At 39.5% G+C, this 23,431-nt stretch overlaps 2 protein-coding genes across 3 annotated transcripts in view; one reads left to right on the top strand and one right to left on the bottom strand.

Moving 5' to 3' along the window:
- The first annotated feature begins 5,664 nt into the window (after positions 1-5,664).
- Positions 5,665-22,496, top strand: Eci2 (enoyl-CoA delta isomerase 2). 2 transcript variants are annotated; one of them, XM_021727869.3, is made up of 11 exons: positions 5,720-5,806; positions 6,838-7,032; positions 7,652-7,814; positions 9,843-9,941; positions 10,303-10,494; positions 12,597-12,666; positions 14,605-14,707; positions 15,540-15,660; positions 19,740-19,829; positions 21,249-21,392; positions 22,182-22,496. In XM_021727869.3, the coding sequence occupies exons 3-11, from the start codon at positions 7,692-7,694 to the stop codon at positions 22,335-22,337; spliced, it is 1,098 nt and encodes a 365-aa protein (XP_021583544.2). In that variant the 5' UTR covers positions 5,720-5,806; positions 6,838-7,032; positions 7,652-7,691; the 3' UTR covers positions 22,338-22,496. The 2 variants fall into 2 exon arrangements, with proteins under 2 accessions (XP_005327554.2, XP_021583544.2); XM_005327497.5 differs by lacking the exon at positions 6,838-7,032 and having other exon boundaries at positions 5,665-5,806.
- LOC101971225 (testis expressed protein 56) overlaps positions 22,486-23,431 on the bottom strand; it is a 31,016-nt gene continuing 30,070 nt past the window's right edge. The window contains exon 3 of the mRNA XM_078020493.1: positions 22,486-22,762. Within this exon, the coding sequence (XP_077876619.1) occupies positions 22,486-22,762 (277 nt within the window). The remainder of the gene's footprint in view (positions 22,763-23,431) is intronic.

The following is a 23,431-nucleotide window of genomic DNA, read 5'->3' as shown; positions in this document are numbered from 1 at the left end:
TGTTTTGTCTATATTAAGATTCAGTTAATTAGATTCATATCAAGGAATAAGGGATAGTACATAATGATAAAAAGATCAATTAGGGGGCTGGGGTTGTGGCTCAGCGGTAGAGTGCTTGCCTAGCACGTGTGAACCCTGGGTTTGATTCTCAGCACCACATATAAATAAAAATAAAAGTCCATTGACAACTAAAAAATATATTTTTTTAAAAAAAGATCAATTCATCAAAAACACATACAACCATCAATGTGTGTCTACTTAACAACTGAGCTCCAAATACATGAAGCAAGAATTGATAGAAATGAATGGGAAATAAGAACATTTGTTCACAATCAATGTTCACAATCACACTTGGAGACATCAACATTCCTCTCAGTAATCCACCAAAGTAGAAGACAGAATACCAGGAAGTGCTATTTAAATTCATCCAATGAAAAAAACAGAATATACATTTTTTTGAAGGCACAGGAAATATTCACCCAGACTGACCACAAACTGGGTGGGCCACACAACACACTTAAAGAAATTTAAGACAACTGAATTCGTACAAAAATGTTCTTAGAATAAGGAAGTAGAAATCCCTAGGAGAAAGATGTATGAATAATCCCCCAATTCTTGGAAACAGGTTTCCTCCTGCTTCCCTCACAAGCATAACTCTGAAGCACCTGGTCTTCAGTGGCCCCAGGGTTCCCAGCAGGACTGAATTTCAGATGTCCACAGAAGTAACAGACTTGATAATTCACCCTTTATTTCCTGCTTTCCTTGACTTTCCTTCCTTCCCCACTCTCACATGAATATGGGATCATTTTCCAAATAAATTCCTTTCTTATTTTTTTCTACTTCTGGGAGAACCCAAGCTAAGTCACCTTCATATATAGTTTTGTGTCATTATTCAGGGAACCCTGCGCACCCATGGCGTGTACACAGTCAGCCCTGAACATCCATGGGTTGTACGTCTGCAAACGCAACCAAGTTAGATCAAAAAACTCTAAGATAAATAAATAAATAGCCATATGACAAGGGAAAACAATACAAATAAAAAACATACAGTATCACTATTTACATCGCATAGATATTAACTTAGGTATCATAAGCAAGCTAGAGATGATTTAAAGTACAAAGGAGGATGTTCTTGGGTTATATGCAAACACTATGCCATTTTATATAAGGGGCTTGAGCACCCATGGTATTAGTGAGGGGTCTTGGAACCTATTCCCCATGGATATCAAGGGACAAACTGTACTGAACCAATAATCCTAGTAGGAATACAGGGTTAGATTCCTTTGGGTCTTCAGTTACAACATTTTAATCCACCAATCGATATGTGATCTTGCCTTATCATAATAGTGATACTGTATGTTTTCTATTTCAAGTCAACTTAATTAAGATATGCTATTGATTTGTCAACAGTGAACTCACCAACAGCACTATAAATCATGTCTAAGGCACATCACAGCCTTCTCATGGTAGGAACACTAGATACACAGCACTTTGGCTTTGTGCTTGGGGACCCTACCTTTTTTTTTTTTTTTCTAGTACTGGAGATCAAATGAAGGGAGCTCTATCACTAAGCTACATCCTCAATATTTTTTATTTATTTATTTTTTATTTTGAGACAGGGTCTCACTAAATTGCCTAGGCTGGCCTTGAACTTGAGATGCTCCTGCCTCAGCCTCCTAAGTAACTGGGATTACAAATGTGCACCACCATGCCCAGATTGGTGACCACCTTACATATCAAAATCACTGACAGAAAGCACATAAATTTAAAAAAAAAAAAAGTGGCACCAAATAGTCCACAATTTGTTTAGAGCTTGTTAGACATTTGTTTAGAGCTTGGCAGTTGAAACAAGAAATCAGTATATTACCTTGTAGGACCTTAGCTGTGAACATGTACTTGCACTAAGTCAAATTTTCCACCATTCTGGACATGTTTGTGAATGACCATGAAAACCCTGTATTGATTTTGAGATTATAAATATATTTTAGCAAGTAGGCAAGTTTGTAAATAAAGAATTTGGGAATAATGAGGAATGAATGTGTCTTCTTAATAAATTTTAGTCTTGAGCTGGCAACATTTGAATAGAATTTTCTTCTTTCGAGTACACCAGGGAGGAGGCTACATCACCTTTGCTTAGTCAACCAGGATGTCACCTGCTCCCACCAACCACGGATGCCATTCTTTATCATCTTTCTCAGTCCCTGAATGAATGAAAAATTGGATAATACTGGAATTAATACATATCTTATGATTCTCTTTGTGGCCCTCCTTGGCTGATTTTATTTTAGCTGATCTATGCATTTGAACAGACTATAAATTAAACTTTGGTGTAAACAGGAAAAAAGTGGAATGACTAGAAAAAATAGCCATTTCTTTCCCAGAAATATCTATCAGTTCCAATCTTTCTCAGAGGGGAACACCTGAGGAATATTTCCTTCTTAGAGAAAAGTAATTGAAAAGTAATCTTTGAGTACCAGGTTGGGTTAATGATTTTGCAATACTCAAAAAGAGCCTTAGGTGAATGAACAAATTATACAGGTATAAGTGAATCAGGCAGAATTGATAAAAATGAGCCAAATGTTTACTTCTGAAATATCTTTCTTTTCTGAATTATAATAATTGGAAACAAGAAAGAACACTCATAAGTAAAATTCTAGCTTATTATTTTTTAAATCTCTGACATAAACATATACATTTGTGTGGGAAGATGATATCAAAATTATTTAGAAAAAAAAGACTGTTTTGTAAAGAAAGCATAACAGCAATGTCATCAAACTAAACCAGGAAATAATTATGATGCAGAACAAAGAATAGGTACTGATAATATTTAATGACTCATAGGAGAAGCTATAATAGATTCTCCCCTCCTGCAGTTTATAGCATTAGACATCACACTTTTCTTGGCACCCCACTTTTCCTTATTCAATTCAACACAGGACCTGTCAAATTCTTTGCTTCCAGCTACTACTCACTGAAAAAGAAAAACTTCAAAATACCAGAACACTCATGTTAACATTTTCTGACAGCTTAATAGAAACATAGCACTTGGCCCAGAAGCTATCATCACATGTGGAGACATAAGCTAGGCAGAAACTTTCAATGTCAAGTGTGTTGTCAAGAGACAAGAAATGGAGCTTAACATAGGGTAGAAGTCCTCTCAGGGTGTGCCTTGGGATGAGGAGTGAGACAAATTGCTAATCAGAAATAAAATAGTGACACAGGTGCTTGGAGAAAGACAAGCCTGGCAAGACTGTAGGATCTCAGAGGGAAAGAATGTAGCCAGAGGGTGGTTCAGAGACTTCCTGGTTCAGCTAGAGTACACAGTGAGAAAATACGGCAACGTGGAGACTCAGAAACTGAGCTACCCAGATTCATCTGAAATAGAAAGTGCACACGTGGGGTTGAAGAGAGATGACTAGGCAGGTAGGCAAGGGTCTAATCTTGGGGGCCTTATACGCCAGGCTAAAAAGTTTATCTTTGTTCAAAAGGCAAAGGGGACCCATGATGACATTTTCAGTCATGGGGGGAGATCAGAGAATCATGAGTGTGTGTCTTAGTCCATTTTATGTTGCTATAATAAAATATCACAAACGGAGTAAATGATAGACAATAGAAGGTAGGATCCAACAAACTATACATTCCCTTCTCCAAGATCTTCACAAAAGCCAGGAGAACCTAACATAGAATGGAGATTAGAGTTTTGGATGAGGTCTTGACTGAGCCACTGTAGTTCATATATATCTATATATATCTATATATATCTATATATATCTTTATTTTATTTTTATGTGTTGCTAAGGATTGAACCCGGTGCCTAATTCATGCTAGGTGAGCACTCTGCCACAGAGCCACAACCTCAGCCCCTATAGTTCTTATTCATATCCAGAAGCATTATACTCTGAGAATGTACTGGGAGCCTATGATTGTACTGAACACTGTGTAGCCAGGTATGCAAGTTGTATCTTCAGTGGCTCTCCAGTGCTCTCAACGCAGAATCCAAGCTCCTTAGCATGGAGCACTACCCAACTCAAAATGGCTCCTTTACACTGAGAACTGCTCCCTACCAACCCTAGCCATGGCAGCATGTTAATATGGCTTAGCATGGACTCCAGGTTAAGAGTTTGGTAGACCAAAGGTGGTTCCAATGTGACCCTCTGCCAGGAATATTTGTCACCTCAACCATCTCCTGCCCCTCAAATACTGAGATAAAATGAAGCTTTAGTAAATGACAGTGGGCATAGGTGCAAATGATGTGTCAAGAAAAAACTGCTCCACAGGTTATGGTTTTATTGATCTGTGGCTATTAATCAGGTCTGTATCTAATTCTGCAATCTATTCTAATGTCCTTTTTTACATTGAATATATAAACAGATCTTTCAAAATTTTCTTTACCATCTTATAAATCTTTGATGAACTCAATTTTTTAAGTTATCGTTTGGCAAAAAGCAAACTTTCTACAAAACCACATTTCTATATGAAAACATGGTAAAAATAGGCCTGAGAAGAGTTCGTTAAGACAGTGCAAAGTTTTAACTCCAAAATGCTTATCAGCAAGAGACTTTTACAATGTTTCCACAAGAGATGCAGCTCTCCCAGTATCTGCAATTTCTGAGAGCATTTTCCTGACCTACCAGGGTCACTTCAGACTGGTGTTAAGTCAGAATCTTTGAGAGACTCAGCTCAAACAACCAAGCTACACTTTATCGAATCCGAAAGAAAGTTTAGAATAAGCCCAGATTGTTCTACCTGGCTTCCAATCTTGTCCCCACTTACACTATTACTCACATCTGCCTGATGAAACTATAGGGCCATCGACCTGGAATCTTAAGTTAAAGATAGCACTCTGCTCACTTGCAACCCTCAGGTCTTTGGGCAAGTCCTCAACTAGTTAATTCTTCTGGATCTCAATATCCACATCAGCACAACAAAGCTGTATCATTTTACTTGCAGGATTGTTGAAAAAAAATCGCAATCAGCTGGTAGTTCACATGTGTCAGCTACAAAAATCTTAAAAACAATCAAACACCAGTCTTACTTGGATCCCATAGCTTGAGCACTAGATTTAAAGGGCATTCGTGATTTTTTTTTTTTTAATTTTTCCCCAAAGAAAATACTTTGTAAGAGCTTCGGCAGGACTCAAAAATAGGCACAGATTTGACATGAAAATGTTGATTTAAAATATTTCGGAGGCCATGCCTGATCCTCAGGCAACATTCCAGGTCTGTAAATCTCGCCTGCCTGGGGGTGAATAACGTGGTTATTTTTAACCCCTCAACTGTGACCCCCCACTTCCTATATCTAAGGCTGGGACTGCCCATCAGAGCTCATGGCTGGACCACAGGGGGAAGTGGCCCCTCCTTGCCAGTCTCCGCAGGACACTCGGACTGAACCCTAGCAGGGCGCCCGGTCCCCTGGGGGTCGCAGCGTTCGCAGAGTCGGGGGTTCTGCAGACAACGTCCTCTTCTCCTGAGCGCTAGGGCGCCCGGGGACAGCGCGCGCTGCACCCATTCACGCCTCCCCGGCCTGAGCACCGTCGCCCAGTGCCCAGGGGCGCCTCTGTCACGCGCCGGGGATCCTCCAGCAGCACAGGCCAGCCAGTCCTACCCGTGCTCCCCGCGGTCCCTCCTTTCCGGGCAGCTTTCCCGCGCCTCGGCCCCGCCCCAAACCCGGGCCACGCCCCCAGCCCCGGCCCCGCCCACGTCGCGTGCTACATCCTGACTCCGCCCCTGTCCCGTCCCGTTCGGTCCTCGCCGGGGCTCGCGATAGCTACCATGGCAGGGAGGCTGACCCGTCGCTGGAGTCCGAGGTAAGGTTGACGCCTCGGCCGCCCGGCCCAAAGTCGCCTGCCGGACACCGCTGCCCTTGCGGGGTTGCCTCCCGCCAGTCTCGCGGGAGCCGCGCAGTTATCTGGTCTGGGCGGCTGCAGGGTGTTGCCTTCGAGGTTTTCCAACGAGAGGGTGACCTTCACAGCGTGCCTTCCTCCTCCGCTGGGCCCAGGAGAGTCCGGATGCATCCTCTGGAGGCCGGGGCTTCGGAGGACCTCTCTTTGGAGGGTCCCCCAGGCCTCCGCCTGCTTCCGCGCCTAGCGCACGCGCCCATCCGAAACTGGTTCCCGGTGGGAGAGCCGCCCCCGCTGCCCGGGTACTTACCCGGGTACCCGGGCCTGCCAGCTCACCCTGGGAACTCGTAGGGTGCACAGTGGCTTTTGATAAACTGAGTAGAGCGATTAAACACGGGTTTGCTTGTTTGCTGAGCGCTGTAGAAAAGCCCTTGTCACCAAAAGTGGGCTGGAAACTGCTTCTTTTGGAGAACACAGGAGTTATAATGTTAAGTCAAACAAGTAATGTTACATGTCCCGACTGTAAACCACCCAAAAAAGCATCTGTGTACGAAACAAAACCTGGAACTTGGTGATTGCTTTGAAGTGGTGGAATTATGAGCGATTTTATTATCTTAAATGGTCGTAATTTTGCAATATGTTTTTAAGACCCAGGCTGCATTTTAAAATAGCTAAGTTGACACCACATTTGATGGGAAGTTGCATATTTAAGCCCATTGAAGACATTTTAAATTGTTCTTTATTTTCTACTTGAAATTTTCCCCGTGCCAAATTCAGGTAAATTGAGCCCCCCACCACCACTTTTTTGTGGGGGGTGGGGAGAATTATTGTAAGCGGATTTTATCAGAATTCCTGATATCCCAGGATTTAAACCTTGAGGTCATTGTACCATTTGCAAGTAACATAAATGCAAAGAAGGTGATGATGATTGCTAGGTTTGGGCTTTATTTGTATCTATTGTTTTAATTATTTTTATTGCCCTTAACTTTATTATTCAGGGTCATCATTGTGAACGTCCAATTTTTTGCTTATGGCCTCAGTACTGTGCTTTGAAGTTCACCATCTCACTTGGGTGCTTAAAAACTTAACCCCCTGCCTTGCTTGCTGTTTCTGCTCTGCGCCTGTCTGTCTTGTATCCTGTGAGGATGGAGTACACTTGCTGAGCCTGCTTCACTGACTACTTTCCTGCACAGGTAGATTCCTTCCTACCTTCCTGAGAAGAGGTGTGTGGAATGCCAACTGTTCATCTGTCCTTTTGGACATTTCTTGTCTTCCTCCTTTCACTGTGTGTATGTTGGGACAAGTGTTTTGTCGCCTAGAATTGGCCTGATAATAGTTACATATGACTAATCAGTGAGTGTAGAGGCTGTTTCAGGACCTTAGGACTCACCACTAAGTTCTGTGCATCCTAATCCCTTGTTCTGCCGGCTTCTGTCTTGAGTGCATTTCATTTATTTCTTGCCTGTAACAAAATTTACATGGACAAACTTTCCTGCTGGTGGTTTTGAATTGCATACAAATGCCTCGCTGAATTGCAGATTTTTTTTCCATTATTTTAAAATTATGGGCTGGGGATGTGGCTCAGTGGTCGAGTGCCCCTGAGTACAATACCCAGCATCACCGCCCCCTCCCCCCAAAAAAAACTCCGTGATCTTAAAATTACCACAATTAGCTTCTATGCTGATTTCTCTTCCTGGGACAAGTATAAAGAAAATATTTACACAGCATTTTGGCATGTGTATGTGGTGAGAACAGTAAGATATAAGGCTGCAGAAATATGACTGGAAGTAAATAGAATCAGGCTGTTTGTAGTCTTCTGCAGGTCCTTCGCTTCCCAGTAGTTCAGCTGCACATGAGCAGAACAGCAATGAGAGCCAGTGAGAAGGACTTTGAAAATGCAAGGAATCAATTGAAACTCTTGACGAAGGATCCAGGAAATGAAGTGAAGCTAAAACTCTATGCCCTGTATAAGCAGGTAAATGCCTAAAGTCTGACATTTAGAGACATTTTGAGCAAATGACTCCTTAAATACATTTGCTGTAGGTCTACTAAAATGCAATTCAATATTTTGAGTGTATGGATGCCTTTTGTCTGAAGAGTATAGCAGGGCTGTTTGTGTGTGTTTTGGGACTTGAAATACTAGTAGGGCATAACGTAACACCTCAGGGTCACTCCAAAGCATAAGAGATTTTAAAAATATAACATTCAAATGTGTAGACCTTATTTGACTCCTGATTAGAATAAATCAACTGAAAAGTTATTTTGAGACAGCTGGGGAGATTTGAATATGGACCGAGTTTTAGAAACTATATAGGATTTATTGTTAATGATGTCATAGTTATCTAAGAAAATGTAACTGTTTTTAAAAAATGTATACTCAATGTGGAGGGGTGAGGTAGCCTGATGTTTGGGATCCATTAAAAATAGCCAAAAAGAAAGCAAATAGATGAAGCAAGGAAAAATTTGAAAATTGTTCAATTTGAGCAGTGGAGTATTAGGGACTCATTTTAATATTATACTTTGGTTTGTGTTTGAAATTTTGTATAGCAAATTGAAAAAACCAAAGCTTTGAAGGTATAATGCCAAAGACTTCCCTGGCACGTCTGCCACTCTGGTCTCCTATGTTTTTTTTTTCTGTTAGATGATTGGCATGAACTTTGCCACACAAGGTTTTTGCCCCCTCTGATTTGGGGAGATAATCTCTAAACCCTTGAACTATGTATTCTTGATTGGCGTGCCTTTGTGTGCCTGGACAGTCTCGCATTGTGGTAGGGCCTCACCAGGTATAAACAATACAGGGAGGGGCTTCGGTTTCTCTGATAAGGCTTGCATGATACAGACCTGGTAAAAACTCTGGACATAAAGCTGAAATGAGCTTCTCTGGTTGGCAAGACTCTGTGAATATTGTCACACATAGATTCTGAGTTACACTGTCCTGACTCCCTGGGGAGAGGACAACAGAATTGCCACATTTGCTTCTGCTGTGAACTCTGTCCTGTGTGCTTTTTCCCTTGACTGATTTTAATCTGTATCCTTTTCTGTAAAAAACTGTAACCGTGAGTATAACAGCTTGCAGTGGGTTCTGTGACTTTTTCTAGTGAATTATTGAACCTGAGGGTAGTCTTGGGAATACCCGCTCCGCCCATACCTCAAAAACTGGTGTCAGAAGTGAGAGTGGTCAGCCAATAAGGTCAAACCCTTAACTTATGGATTCTGTTCCCTCCAACTTTTCAGATGGCTCACTTGCAGGATGACTCAGTCATCATCCTTGACTCCCTTTCCTCTTTTACTGTATTACAAAATTTAGAAATTTTTACATGGAGTTTTAAATTGCCATTCTAAGAAGTAGCTGAACAGGATGTTTTATTTATCTCAAGACACCCACTCCACCTAACTTCAAGTAAATAAACTATAATTGCTCTTTGCTTTTCACTGACATGTCCTTCAGTGAAGTTTTCTGAGAGCTAGTGGTTCTGACAGCCCACACCCCTCCCTCCACCAGCTACAATTCTGTTGTCCAGTTACCAGAAATCTGCCACCCAAGCAGTGTGGTTTTTGCTCCTATAGATGGGCTTTCAGAATGTACTGTGGGTTTCCAAATGTTTGTTGGCTAGTTGTTTTGAAAATGGTTGGCTTGAATGTTTTTGTGAAATATATGATCATCAGTGTAAAAATAAGGAACTATTAGAATTTTTCAGATAGCACTTTCCCAGAGCCTTTCTCTTACATTATTTCCATATGCAGGTAGTTATAACTTATTTTAGGAACTAATCCAATAGCACCTTTTCTCTCTCCAATCTTTTTTTGTGTGTGTTTTCAACAACAATATTAAAAAAAAAAAAGAGGGTGAGAGGAGAGTTCAGGTGATTCTATATAAAATATATATTTTATATTTATATGGGGGGAAACATTCATGCTATCTGTGGATTTTATGGATCTTAAATATTTAGGGCTCCAATTTTCATGGACATTTGGCCATTAATCACCCCTCTCCTCTTCATAGGCCACTGAAGGACCTTGTAACACACCCAAACCAAGCATGTTGGACTTCATCAATAAAGCCAAATGGGATGCATGGAATGCCCTTGGCAGCCTGCCCAAGGTGAATTTACTTATTATACTCTGTGAGGGTTTTGTTTTGTTTTTTGTTTTTGTTTTTTGAGACCAGGGTCTCACAAATTGCTTAGGACCTCGATAAGTTGCTGAGGCTGGCCTTGAACTTATGATCCTCCTGCCTCAGCCTCCCAAGCCACTGAGGTTACAGACATGTGCCACTACACCCAGTTGCTTTTTATTTTCTTTGCCAGACATCTAAAGAAGCTTGGTGCTTCTCACCAAGCCATTATCAACAGAGCCTTTGAACTCTTTTATTTATTGCAGCCTGCTAATCGTTAGCATATTATGTTTCTCAAAGTGCTTATTCATTGACTGTCAGCTGAACCTCTTTGTCATCTACTCTTCAGGAAACTGCTAGGCAGAACTATGTGGATCTGGTGTCCAGTTTGAGTCCTTCGTCTGAGTCTTCTAGCCAAGTGAAGCCTGCAGCAGCCAACGAGAAACAACGGGGATCTGAAAACATCATAGTGACCTCTCAAGATGGCATCACAAAGATCATGTTTAACCGGCCCTCCAAAAAAAACGCCATAACCACTTCGGTAATGTTCCCCGCCTTGCGAGTGTGTCCTGTTTTTCTTTTCCACTTCTTTTCTTTGTTCCACTCAAAAAAAAAAAAAAAGAAAGAAAGAAAAAAGAAAAAGAAACTGTTGAGCTTCAACATTATTTCTATTTTAAAAATGTCTCTGGTTTGGTTTGTTCAAGATCATTAATAGTGGCCACTGTTTTCTTCGGGTTGGCCATGTTTTGTTTAGGATTTGTGAGTTTTGAGTCAGAGCAATGTATCCAAAGGGCACTGAGATTTTCCTATGAATAGAAGCACAAATCAATTAAGTTAATATGAATGAAATATGTGTTGATACAAGAGAATATGCAGAGAGGCACTCTAAGATTAGTATAAACTGACCCCCAAAAGTGTCCGACTGTCAGTTGGACTTTTCTGCTCTTACTGAGTTTTATTTTATATGAATAGAGGAGAAAAGGACAAAGGACTTTGTCTTCAGTAAACCATAACCCCACTGTGCTCTACCAGGACAACTTTGAATTTGTTCCTGAACTAGAAAGATAACAAAATAAGGACTTCAGCACTTTCCCACATGAAATAAATTACTGGGAATTTATCCAGTGCTCAATGGGATTATAACGATTGTGTTTCTGCAGTGTGGAACAGAGAACATACTGATCTGAAATATTCTTAAGTAAGCATTTCATGATTGTCATATAGTTGATAAGGCATTTAATTTTCAAAATTGTATTTCCGTTTACCCTAACTCGTTTCTATGTAACCCTGACACTAATAGCTAGTCTTCCCAGGTGCCTAATAATAGGTAGCACTTTCTGCACAGAGCTGTATTTTTTAAAAGAAGCCTATTACTGTTATTTAACAATAAAATAGACAAGAAGACACTTAAGTTCACATAGCTAATCAGCAAGAAAATCTATATATACTTATTCTAAATCTGGCTTATGCCACTGACCTTTCCATGCTGTGTCATTACTATAGTAAAGAAATTATTTTCTGTTCCCTCCCTCAGTAGAAATGACTACATCTTTGTTCATGCATTATGTAAAGTCTATACCTTAACTTTTTCAGTGTTATTATATCCGTAAATATCAGCCCTCTTCATCATTCTTTCCCACATGGAAATGTCATCTACAATAGAGACTGCACCTACTTTATTTTTGTTAATATTTTTTAGTTGTTGATGTACCTTTATTTTTTTTTATTTGCATGTGGTGCTGAGGATCAAACCCAGTGCCTCACAAATGCTAGGCAAGTGCTCTGCCACTGAGCCACAACCCCAGCCCGATGTACCTATTTTAAATGCATTAATAGCAATAGCAACATGTCCAAGATTTTTAGATGTGTTGCTGATTTAAAATTTAGAGGGCATTGTCCTTGAATACTATTACAGTGTCTTGGAAATCTTAGTCTGTGGCATTCTTTACCACTTCCCAGACTGTCTAGGACACCTATTCTTTCTTGAGGTCACAGCAGGATATTGTTTTGTGGAAAGTTTTCTCTGAACATCTCCTACGTCAGCCATCCTCAACAAACCTCAGCACCTCCCATGAGCTTCACACTGCTTCATGCTTTAGACCCGTGGCTCCATTTGAGCATAGTAATCTCCTATATTAATTCTAAAAGCTTAAGGTCTGCATCCTTTTTGCTCACTTTAAAAACAAAGTGGTTTTAGCTCCTCTGCATCTACCAAAGTGCCTGGTATATTATATGCATCAAATAATTAAAAAACAAATGAAAATCCTTTTAGGTATCATGGTCTACACTTTTTTTGGAGTGGGGGAGCAGGTACCAAGGATTGAATTCAGGGCATTCAATCACTAAGCCACATCCCCAGCCCTTTTTTATATTTTTTAATTCAAGAGGGTCTCACTGAGTTGCTTAGCACCTCGCTGTTGCTGAGGCCTGCTTTGAACTCATGATCCTCCTGCCTCAGCCTCCCGAGCCACTGGGATTACAGGAGTGAGGCATCATGCCCCGCATATTGGTCCATTTTTTGGCTGTTAAAATATAATCAATATAAAGGTTTGGTGAGAGCAGACTTGTACATTGACAGAGTGAGTCCATTGACTGAGAGTTCTTATTTTCAGTGTTCTTTTCCTCGTCTTCCCCTTCACATAGATGTATAAAGAAATTATTCATGCACTTAAAGCTGCAAGCACGGATAACTCAGCCATAACTGTTTTTACAGGTAAGACATTTTCTTAATTAAATTTCTATTTTGGAGAGTCTTCCACTAAATAGGAAATTAAGTGAAAAAGTGTGAAGATGTTTTCCAGTATTGCAATGCTTTAATTTATAAATATATAACCATATAATAGACATGGGCTACCCACTCCTTAATAATTCAAGGATAAGCATGTATCCCATCATGGCTTGAACAAGAACCATCATGATGGCCTGATTCACAGTAGCCAAAGCAAAAGATGTCTTAAACCAACTGGATAAATAAATTGTTGACTATTCATGCAATGGAATGCTACTCGGCAATAAAAAGTAACACATAACTGCACAAGAACATGGATGAGTCTTTAAAGCATATTTCAACAAAATAAGCCAATTACAAGAGTACATATTGTATCTTTCACTTTATATAAAGGTTTGCAATAGACAAAAGTTCTAGTGTAAAGTGGTTGATGTCCTAAAGTGACTGCCTTGAGGCAGGTGGGATAATGTAACTACAGAAAAACCCCTGGGAACATTCCGGAATGATGGTATACTCCAAGTAATACCAAAATCTGCAGATGAAGTTCCTTATATAAAATGGTACATTATATGCATAGAACGTATACACATCTGCCTGTAAACTTTAAATTATCACTAGATTATTTATAGTGCCTAATAAAATGTCAGTGCTGACATAATTGTCATACTATATTAAGGAAAAAGAGTTGGTATGTGTTCGGTACCTAGGCATAAATTTTCTGTTGGTGAATCCACAGATGTGAAACCCACAGATATGGAGGGCTGACTGGGGAACAAAATATTATATACTAGTTTGGTTCTGTTGCAAGGTTTGAGGCATCTGTGGAACATCTTGGAGGATAAGGAGTGGGATCACTGTGTCTTGTTTTGGATGGTGATCATGCAGGTAAATACAGTGATCGGAACTCATTAAACTGAACATTTAAGAACTGATCATTTTATTTTATTAGATTATACTAATACTAGTGTGGTAATGTACACTTGTAATCCCAGTAACTTGGGAAGCTGAGGCAGGAGGATCACAAGTTCAAGGCCAGACTTAGCAACTTAAACCCTGTCTCAAAATAAGAAATTAAAAGGGCTGGGCATGTGACTCAGTGGTGAAGCCCCTGGATTCAATCCCCTGTCCAAAAAAAAAAAAAAAATACACACTCAGGCACACACACATCTTCAATATATCTTAAAATAAAGACAGGACTTCTTAGTAGGATTTAGAAAGCCCAACAGTCTTGTCCTACTCATCTTCATTCTTTGTCTTCTTCCCCTGGCTATTTCTACATCAGCCTTGGTTATTTTTTCCAGCCCATCGTGCGCATGGGGTACACCCCTGTGTAGACCCTCAGCACATTAGATCCCTCTGTGTGAATTTATTTCCTATTCTCTCCCTCTCTAGCCTTGCCACTCCTCCAGATCTCAATTCAGTTTTCCCTTTTCTTAGGAAAGTCCCTCCATTAACTCCCTGACTAGACCAAACTCATGATCCTTATTCGTATCATCAGACACTTCTCTTTTGTCTCTTAGTTACCTTCTCTACATTTGTGGGGAGTGGTTTTGGTTTTGCCATTATTGGGAATTGAACCCAGGGGCCCTTTACCACTGAGCTACAACCCTAGTCCTTGTCATTTTTTATTTCAAGACAGGTTCTCACTGACTTGACCAAACTGACCTCGAACTTGAGATCCTCCTACCTCAGCCTCCCAAGCTGCTGGGATTACAGGCCTGCACCTCTGTGCCTAACTTATTATTGTGTTTTAAAACCAATGTCCAGCTAATTTGCTGGTCTATAACTTAGGACAAGAACCATAGCTGGTTCACCAGTGTATTTTTAGTGACTAGCACCTAGAGCCTGGCACATGATAGATTCTCGGGTGTTACAGAGCGAATGCATACATAAATGAATGGTGGTCGGTTTTCTTGTTTACAGGAAATGGTGATTATTACAGTAGTGGGAATGATCTGACTAACTTCACAGATGTTTCCCCCAATTCAATAGAGGAGACAGCTAAAAATGCTAGCATTTTACTGAGGTAAGAGTGACATTTGTCTGATTGTGGGGTTCATTTATATTTATATCTTTATTTAATTTATTTTTATGTGATGCTGAGGATTGAACCCAGTGCCTCACAAGGCACACGTTCAACCACTGAGCTACAGCCCAGCCTCCTGGGGTTCATTTTTATATATCAAAGTGGTATTTACTTGAGCAAAAGTGAAATGCCTACTTCTCTGCTGATGCAGTTAACTGTTACTTTGAACAGCTTATTTCTCCAAGTCTCTGATAGCAGGTGGACATTCATTCTGTCATTCTATCACCTTGACTTCTGTCCCCTGTTCACCCGGCCACTCTACATGAGATTGACTAGAAGGCAGGAGGTGAACTAGAATTGGAAATAAAATTCTCTTGTATTGAGGCAGGGGAACTTAGCACATTCTCCTCAGGGCAGGGGATGATTTCCAAGAGTGCTGGTGACAGGAGACTGAAGTAGTCTTGAAAGACACAGAAGACCTCTGTGAGAGCTTTGCTCTTCCTGTCCTCTCTGTCCCACTGAGTCTGAGTCCCACCACGCCGGATAGCACAGCGTGTGCTCAGTCACCTGTCGTAATCTCTGAACTCACTGCCCATGGTACAGGATCTGAACCAGGTTTGGCCTGTAGGATTCGCTGCTGAGCTTCCATCAGGAGCCATACAGTGGGGTGTCCTTAGTGATTCTGGGAGGAAGACCAGGAAGTGGCCAGGCAGGGAGCACTGCTGGCTGGTGTGTATATTTTATTTTGAGCCAGGGTCTCAAATTTATTCTCAGATTCAAAGTTCCTTGCCCGCTTGGAACATTTAATGCTTTTCTGTTTCTTTTTTCATAGGGAGTTTGTAGATGCTTTTATAGATTTTCCTAAGCCTCTGGTTGCAGTGATAAATGGCCCAGCTGTGGGAATCGTGGTCACCCTTCTGGGGCTATTTGATGCCGTGTATGCATCCGACAAAGTAAGTCAGCTCCCAGAAACATGGGAGGCCAGGCCACTGGAATGAAGTGAGATCCTCCAGATCGTTTTATCATTGTTGGTAGTAGCTGGTTACACGTGGCTGTAGTAGGATGGACTGTATTTAGATCAATCTCCAAAAAATTAGCTCAATTGGATAGATTTTATTTTTCCTTCATTATTAACTTGAATTTTGCTAAACACTAGTATTATGGTTGACAGTGTCCGGTGCTGATGGTTCTGTATTCTGATCAAATGATAAAGTAGTTATTCAACATTCCATTTTCATATTACTCTGAAAGATTAAGGATACACTTAAAAGCTGCTTTTCAAAAAGAAAATGGCATCATTTCAGGTTGTGCATGTTGACTTTGATCCCTAAATGAATCCTAGTATTTAGAATTTTAGAATAAGAATGATGATTATTATATGTGTTCATTATTGTTGTTATTACATACTCTATACTTTGGTTTTCTTCTAAGAGAACTGAATCTCTGAGAAGTTCCTTCCCCAGAACAAAGTATAGCCAGGGCTGAGGTTTTGGCTCAGGGGTAGAGCACTTGCCTTGCATGTGTGAGGCTTTGGGTTAGATACTCAGCACCACATAAAAATAAACAAACAATATAAAGATATTGTGTACTTTTGCAACTGAAAAAATTTTTTTTTAAAAAAGTATAGCCATATGTTCACCATTGAATTAAATATTTTAGTTTTTGTACTTACCAGAGTTTGTTTCTATCATTGTGGAAAATAAGATTTTGAAAATTATAGAAAAGTACAAAGAAAAATGTTAAGTTAAAAATCACTCCATGCAGCTGTGTGTGATGGCACAAGTCTGTAATCCCAGCAACTCGGGCAGCTGAGGCAGCAGGATCAAAGTTTGAAGTCAGCCTCAACAGCTTGGCAAGGCTCTAAACAACGTAGTGAGACCCTGGCTCAAAATAAAATATAAAAATGGACTGGGAATATGGCTCGATGGTTAAGCACCCCTGGGTTCAATCCCTGGTACAAAAAAAAAAGAGAGAGAGAGAGTGTGAGTGTGTGTGTGTGTGTGTGTACTTTTCTAAATTTTTCAAAATTCCACAGGGACAGAAAATGGGAAAGTATAGGTCAAAGGATACAGAGTAGGAAATATGTAGGATCAAAAGACCCCGTGTATGTGAGGACCATAGTTAATAATAGAATATTGTAATCAAGATCTTTGCTAAATGAGTAAATTATACGTGCTGTTATGTATGTGTTGGGGTGGGATAAAGGTGAGGGTGATAGATTGTTAATTTGCTCACAATAGCAACTATTTCACTACATATGTATTTTATTATAGCATGTCATATGCACCTTGCATAGACACAGTCTTTTTTTAAGTAGTCTTTAATTTTACCTCTCAGAGCAAAACAGTGCTAGTGTTTGGTTTATATAACTACTCTAATGTAACCAGTCCCTGACTGCTGGAGCCACAGTCCGTTTCTAGACTTCATCATTGTAAGAAAGACACAATAACATTTATCTCAGAACTTCGACCCTAGGATATTTACTGTAGAACTAATAATGACTCTAGAGTTGTCAGATTCTTCAAATGACTTTGTTTATGTGCTGGTAAAATTTTCTCATCTGCCACCTTGTGAGAGACATCTGATTTTTCACTACTGAAGGAATTCCTTAGGATTTATCATCATTGGCTTCATGAATAAATACCACATTAAATCATGGGCCCATATTTAACCCACATAGTCAAACAGTGATTAGTTCACTCTAGCCATTTTTCCTTATGAGCTGTGGTGAATAATGCTTGGTAGCTTTTCTGTTAGCAAATGAGTTAATGCACAGGGAGAAGTTATGTCATAGTAGTAAGGATCTGAGTGCTCACTGTGTACTAGGCACTCTGTTAGTGCACATCACACACGCACACGTTCACATATTCCACCAACAGCCCGGTGAGATAGTTACTTTCATACCCATTTTACAGATGGGAAACTGGCACAGAAAGGGGAAGGGACTATCCCAAAGGCACCAAGCAGTCTGATGCCAGAGTTTACACCCTAACTGCGTCTGCTGCTTTATCAAATAAACATTCGAATTGCTGCTGATCATCAGTGTGTTTGTATGTGTCTGAGGCCCCTTAGGTCTGGTTGGTATTTTCATTCGGTTTTCAGGTGATATTTTTAGGCTGTGTCATCTCACCGTTTTTTCTTTTTTGTACCAGAGATTGAACCCAGGGGCACTTAACCACTGAGCCACATCCCCAGCCTTTTTTAACATTTTATTTAGAGACAGGGTTTGCTGAGTTGCTTGGGGCCTCTCTAAGTTGCTTAGGCTGGCCTTGGACTGGTGATCCTCCTGCCTCAGCCTCCCAAATCACTAGGATTATAGGCCTGTACCACTGTACCCAGCCTCACTTATTCTTGGAATAATATTTCTTTATGAGGGGAGAAAAAGATGAATGATATTAATGAATGATATGAATGATATGTTCTTTTATATTTTTCTTTATATGTTGCATACATTATACATTTATATCTTCTGAGAAATATGCATTAAAAAAGACCATGTTTGACTGTAGGAAGTAAAATCTAAATATTCTTTTATATCTTATCAGTTATAAATTAATTCTCCTTCATAAAGATTTATTGGTCATCAAGAACATAGAAAAATACTTAATATTTTAAAATAGTAAATCTAGAAAAATATTAAAAATGATTATATTCCAAATAAGCAATATCAAGATTGATTTAGTATCTAACACCAGTCGGGGGTGGGGGTTGAATTAAAAACTCTTAAGTCACCAAGACAAATGAAAGATTGAGAAAATTGAAACAATTTTTCAACCCACATAACAGGCTAATCTCTCTTAATATTTTAAGATATATCTATATAGATTACCAACCTAATATAAAAATGGCCAGTAGAGAGGAATAAATCCTTCACAGAAAAGAAAGTAAATGACTTTTGAAACTATATGAGAAACACCCATTATGAAAATGGAGAGAGAGGGCTGTGGTTGTGGCTCAGTGGTAGAGTGCTCACCTAGCACGCGTGAGGCCTTGGGTTCAAGCCTCAGCACCATATTAAAATAAAGGTATTGTGTTGTGTCCAACTACAACTAAAAAATAAATTAAAAAAAAATGGAGAGATAATCCACACCAGAATATTATTATTTGCATGAGATTTACAGTAAGACTCATAACCTGAATATAAAAGACAACTTACAAATCAATAAAAAGGTTAAGAGTCTAACTTTAAAAACATCAAGAAAGATACGTAAGCAGTTCTTCACCAAAGATGTGAACATGACTAATAAGTACATGAAAAGATGCTCAACATCATTGATCATTAGCGACATGTAAATTAGGACAGGGTGAGACTGCTCCACACCCATAAATATGGTTAAAATTAAAAGGACTTTTGATAATAAAGTATAGTGAGGAGGTGGAGCAAATGGGGCTGGTAGTAGTGTCCAGACTCTGCTATTCTCTTAAGTTCAGCGTAACTTTCCACACAACCCAGCAATTACACTGGTGGGTATTCACCAACAAGTACTGAAAACATGTTTACCCATAGCTACCTTTTCACAACAACCTTATTTTGTTAGAATTATCTGAAAAATATTTAATTTTTCTTCAGCTTCATTGAGGAGTAATTGACAAATAGAAATTGTGTATATCAAAACAACTTGATATTTTTCTGAACAGTTTTGTGCACAAAGTACTGGAAACAATACCAGTGGCATTTCCAATGGCAAATGGGTAAGCAAATTATACAAATTATCCGTACAGTGGATTTCTATTCAACAGTAATAAGAAGCAGGCTAATATGCCATAGGATTCCATTTATATAGCATGCTAGAAAAGCCAGACTACAGGGACAGAAAGCCAATTAGTGATTGCACAGGGATGGCAAGAAGGAAGGGATTAACCACCAAAGGCCATGATAAAAATATACTGTGTCATTGAATAAAGACTTGAAAAGAGTGGATTTCACACTGCATAATCCTAATCTACATTTTTTTTGTTAAGCATTTTGAAATTATGATTAAGTGGTGATTTTTTAAAAATGGTTTTCTTTTCTTCCCCCCCCCCCAAATAGGCAACATTTCATACTCCATTTAGTGAACTTGGCCAAAGCCCAGAGGGATGTGCCTCTTACACTTTTCCGAAGATAATGGGCCCCGCCAAGGTAACTTCTGGGAAGCTTAAAAGTAATGTTTAATGTTTCATTCCTCTTCTAAATATAACCCCATACTCTCTCTTCTTTTCCTTACTGATACATACAAAGAGATAGAAACTATTTGACCTCCAACTCTAAGGGTTTTACAAGTGGAGGAACCAAGCTTTAGGAAGTATCTGGTCTTAAAGAAAATTGGAAATTTTCTGCAACTTCCCAAACTGGGTCACTCCTTTCAGCCAGTTGCCTGATGCTATCTCATTGCAAGCAGCACAAGATCTGGTTCTCCACAGCTGTGGCATAGTGGGAGGACAAGGACTGTGCCCAGCCCCCTAGGTCTGCTCAGCTGAGGGCCACTTATTTACTAAATGCATGAGCCACATCCACTGAACATGGTTCACCAGCATCTTCACTTTCAGAGTCATATGAAATACTAGGAAATGTGGGGCCTCGTGGAGGTTTCCAGAGCCACTCCCAATAGCAACAGCCTTTCTGTCAGCCTGTTTTGAAAGATATTAAGAGACTCCCAAGCCACTCCCAAGTGGCTGCTCAGGTCTTTCCCTGTGGTTATGGAAACCTAGTTACCCATGCTTGGTACATGACTCCAGGGATTGTGACACAGCTGGAGAGCGTGGCATAGGGAAAGGCTTAGCCAACATGCTTCCTGATCTCAGAGGCCGGGGGTAAGATTGTGCCTGTTCATTGGCTGCTAGGTTTTTGATGAAAATATTTCTTCTCTTAATCTCATTTTGCTGCCATATACCCCAAATCATTATACAGGTTTGGAAAGTGGAGCAGAACCAACTTGAAGGCTTAGAGCACTTGGAATAGTGTTTGCTTTTCTGGAAGACAAATTGGAAACAGAGAAAGGACATCCACTTAATCATCTCATGGGCTTTTTATTTATTTATTTATTTATTTTTAAGAAATGTAATTTGAGTCATCTTTACTTTCTTTAAGTCAAGTAGAATAATTTGAGTGCCTACATAGGTAAAGAAAACTGTCAAAGCTAAACCAGGTTTATCAGAGCTAAACCACGAGGTAATGGAATTTTGAAACTGTCTAGCATTTGACCCAATAACTGTGAGTTCTTGTTATTTAACCCTTTTTTGTAATCATTATAGTTTATAAAGCATTAGCTCAGCTGCCGTGGTTCAGGTCCTTTCTTACCTCTTCAAACCTGGGTGGACAGAAATGGTTGCCCGTCTAGCCCTTGCAGAGATGGAAGCCTGCAGTGGTCTCCACACACAGTTTGCAAACTGTTGCCCCATTGAGGTCATTAGCTTCTCCCTCATTGAGAATATAAGCAACTTTAAAAGACCATGAACAAATCTTTGCCTTCTGAAAGCAGTCAGTTCTGCAGTTAACTTAAATTTTGTTTTTATTAACAAAATTATTAACGTAGTATCTTAACTTTGCTTTTTATTTCAGGCAGCTGAGATGCTTATTTTTGGGAAGAAGTTAACAGCAGGAGAGGCATGTGCTCAAGGCCTCGTTACAGAAGTTTTTCCTGAAAGCACTTTCCAGAAAGAAGTTTGGACCAGGCTGAAAACATATGCAAAGCTCCCCACAAATGTAAGTCTTCACCTTTTACTTATAGAAACCTTGAAAATAATTTCCCCAGGGGAAAAATGTGTAAACCTTAAGGGAATAAGTCATAAAGAAAAGACATTATCTTTAGTTGATTTTAAGCACATCTAAATTTGAGGTTAAAAATGATTACTGTTAGTGCTGGAGCTGTAGCTCAGTGGCAGAGGTCTTGCCTAGCATGCATGAGGCACTGGTTTCCATCCTTGCCACCACATAAAAATAAACAAATAAAATAAAGACATGATGTCCATCTACAACTACAAAAAAAAATCTTTAAAAAAATAACTAATGATGTTGGAAATACTGATTTTTATAAAACTTATGAAATAGATATTTCGTTCCTATAGTACAGGGCCAAGGGGCAATTCTTTGTGGAGATAACTTTAGATTATAAGCAGTAGTTTCTGAGTTTTTTTACTTTAGAATTCAGATGAAAAACCAGAGAGTTTTCACAATAAGGAGATTGTTACTTTTTTTTTATATGGGGTAGTTAATGACTGACTGCTCTTTTATTCTTGCTATTCAAAATGTGATCCTGGAATCAGAAGTTTTAGCATTCATCTGGAACTTTTTGAAAACATAATCGTAGACCTGCCCCAGAATTACAAAGGTGATTCATATGCACATAAAAGGTTGAGAAGCACTATCTTATTATTACACATGTGTCTTACAGGATTAGTTAAGTGAACATGGGAGAAATAAGAACCAGAATTACTCAATATCCCACTGCTGTTAGAAGAACTCTTAACCTTCCTGTTGGTTTTGTTTTATCAGTCCTTGAGGATTTCAAAGGAGTTGATCAGAAGTAATGAGAAAGCAAAGCTACATGCCGTTAATGCTGAAGAATGCACTGTCCTCCAGGGAAGGTGGCTGTCAGAGGAATGCATGAATGCTCTCATGAACTTTATGTCCAGAAAATCAAAACTGTGACAACGTCTTAGAGAAGAGTTAAGACCATCAAAGGAAGGATATGCAGTTAGTGCTGATTTTAACTAAATAAACTTCACTGGGCCTTTTTCCAGTGCTGTATGTCAGTTATGATGAGAATATTTTACTTACAGCCCTAATGAATAAAAACTTATGAAACAAGCTTTAAGAATTCACGTAGGTTATTGGAACTAGAAAGTCTTACATCTTTTGACATGAATCGATGCTGCCAGGAACAGTGGAACATTGTGCCTGGGATCCTGCTTTGGAAAGCGTTCACGGCTTTACACGCTGAAGTTACATTCTTGAACACCACTACAGCACTTTGACGTCCACACGTGGTGACTGACTGAATCGGGCCGAACATTGACATCCTTTGAATTACTGACTTGAGATCCTCGGTGGGTTGCATGTCCTTTTTCAGCCATCTAGCAAGGGAGCAAATGCAAGGAGCAAGTTACTAGAAAACAAATAAGAATCTTAGTTTCTTTTTTTCCCCCCAATTTAAAAAATAGGCATGGAGGGGAAATGGGTTGTTTCATTGGAGAGCAGTGCTCCTTATTGGTATGGAGCCCTCATTCTTGTTCAATGTGGTATTTTATAAGAGAGACCTGACAAGGACTGGAGATGCAGTTCCAAGGGCTACAAAATTGGCATGGAATATTTTGCTTTTTTAAATACTTTTTTTTTTTTTCCTTTTTGACCTTTCCTTCCAGAATCAGCTTCCAGGTAAATAACCCACCAAACCTGTAACTTTTTATTTCTAATTTTTCTTTTTTGTTCCACTAATTGTATTTAAAATGTCCAGTCCTATAGAAAATATATGACTAGAAATAACCATTTATGTCTGTCTTGGGTACTTACTAGTGCTTAATGCTCATCATTATATTTAATCACCCCCTACCAAAAAAAAAAAAAAAAAAAGATGCCAGAAATCTAACATGAGGTAAGCACTGTTGCTTTTATAATTGGCCATCTTAAGACCTAGAGATTGAAGAGATGGCTGGATCTGGAAAGCCCCCCAGAGACTGATGTGTTGAAGGCTTAGTCCCCAACATAGCAGTTTTTAGAGATGGGGTTATCTTAAAATTGGGAAT

This window comes from Ictidomys tridecemlineatus, chromosome 8, assembly GCF_052094955.1.
Source record: "Ictidomys tridecemlineatus isolate mIctTri1 chromosome 8, mIctTri1.hap1, whole genome shotgun sequence".
In the NCBI taxonomy this organism is placed as follows: domain Eukaryota; kingdom Metazoa; phylum Chordata; class Mammalia; order Rodentia; family Sciuridae; genus Ictidomys; species Ictidomys tridecemlineatus.
The sequence above is the reverse complement of the archived record's forward strand: the minus strand, read 5'-3'. Positions and strand labels throughout refer to the sequence as shown.

What these genes read in the sequence shown, in the direction of transcription:
- Eci2 (XM_005327497.5), top strand. Translation starts at nt 5,772, where the DNA reads ATGGCAGGGAGGCTGACCCGTCGCTGGAGTCCGAG. An exon ending in AATGCTAGCATTTTACTGAG is followed by an intron (nt 14,708 to 15,539) that starts GTAAGAGTGACA and finishes CTTTTTTCATAG; the next exon opens with GGAGTTTGTAGATGCTTTTA. An exon ending in CCGTGTATGCATCCGACAAA is followed by an intron (nt 15,661 to 19,739) that starts GTAAGTCAGCTC and finishes CCCCCCAAATAG; the next exon opens with GCAACATTTCATACTCCATT.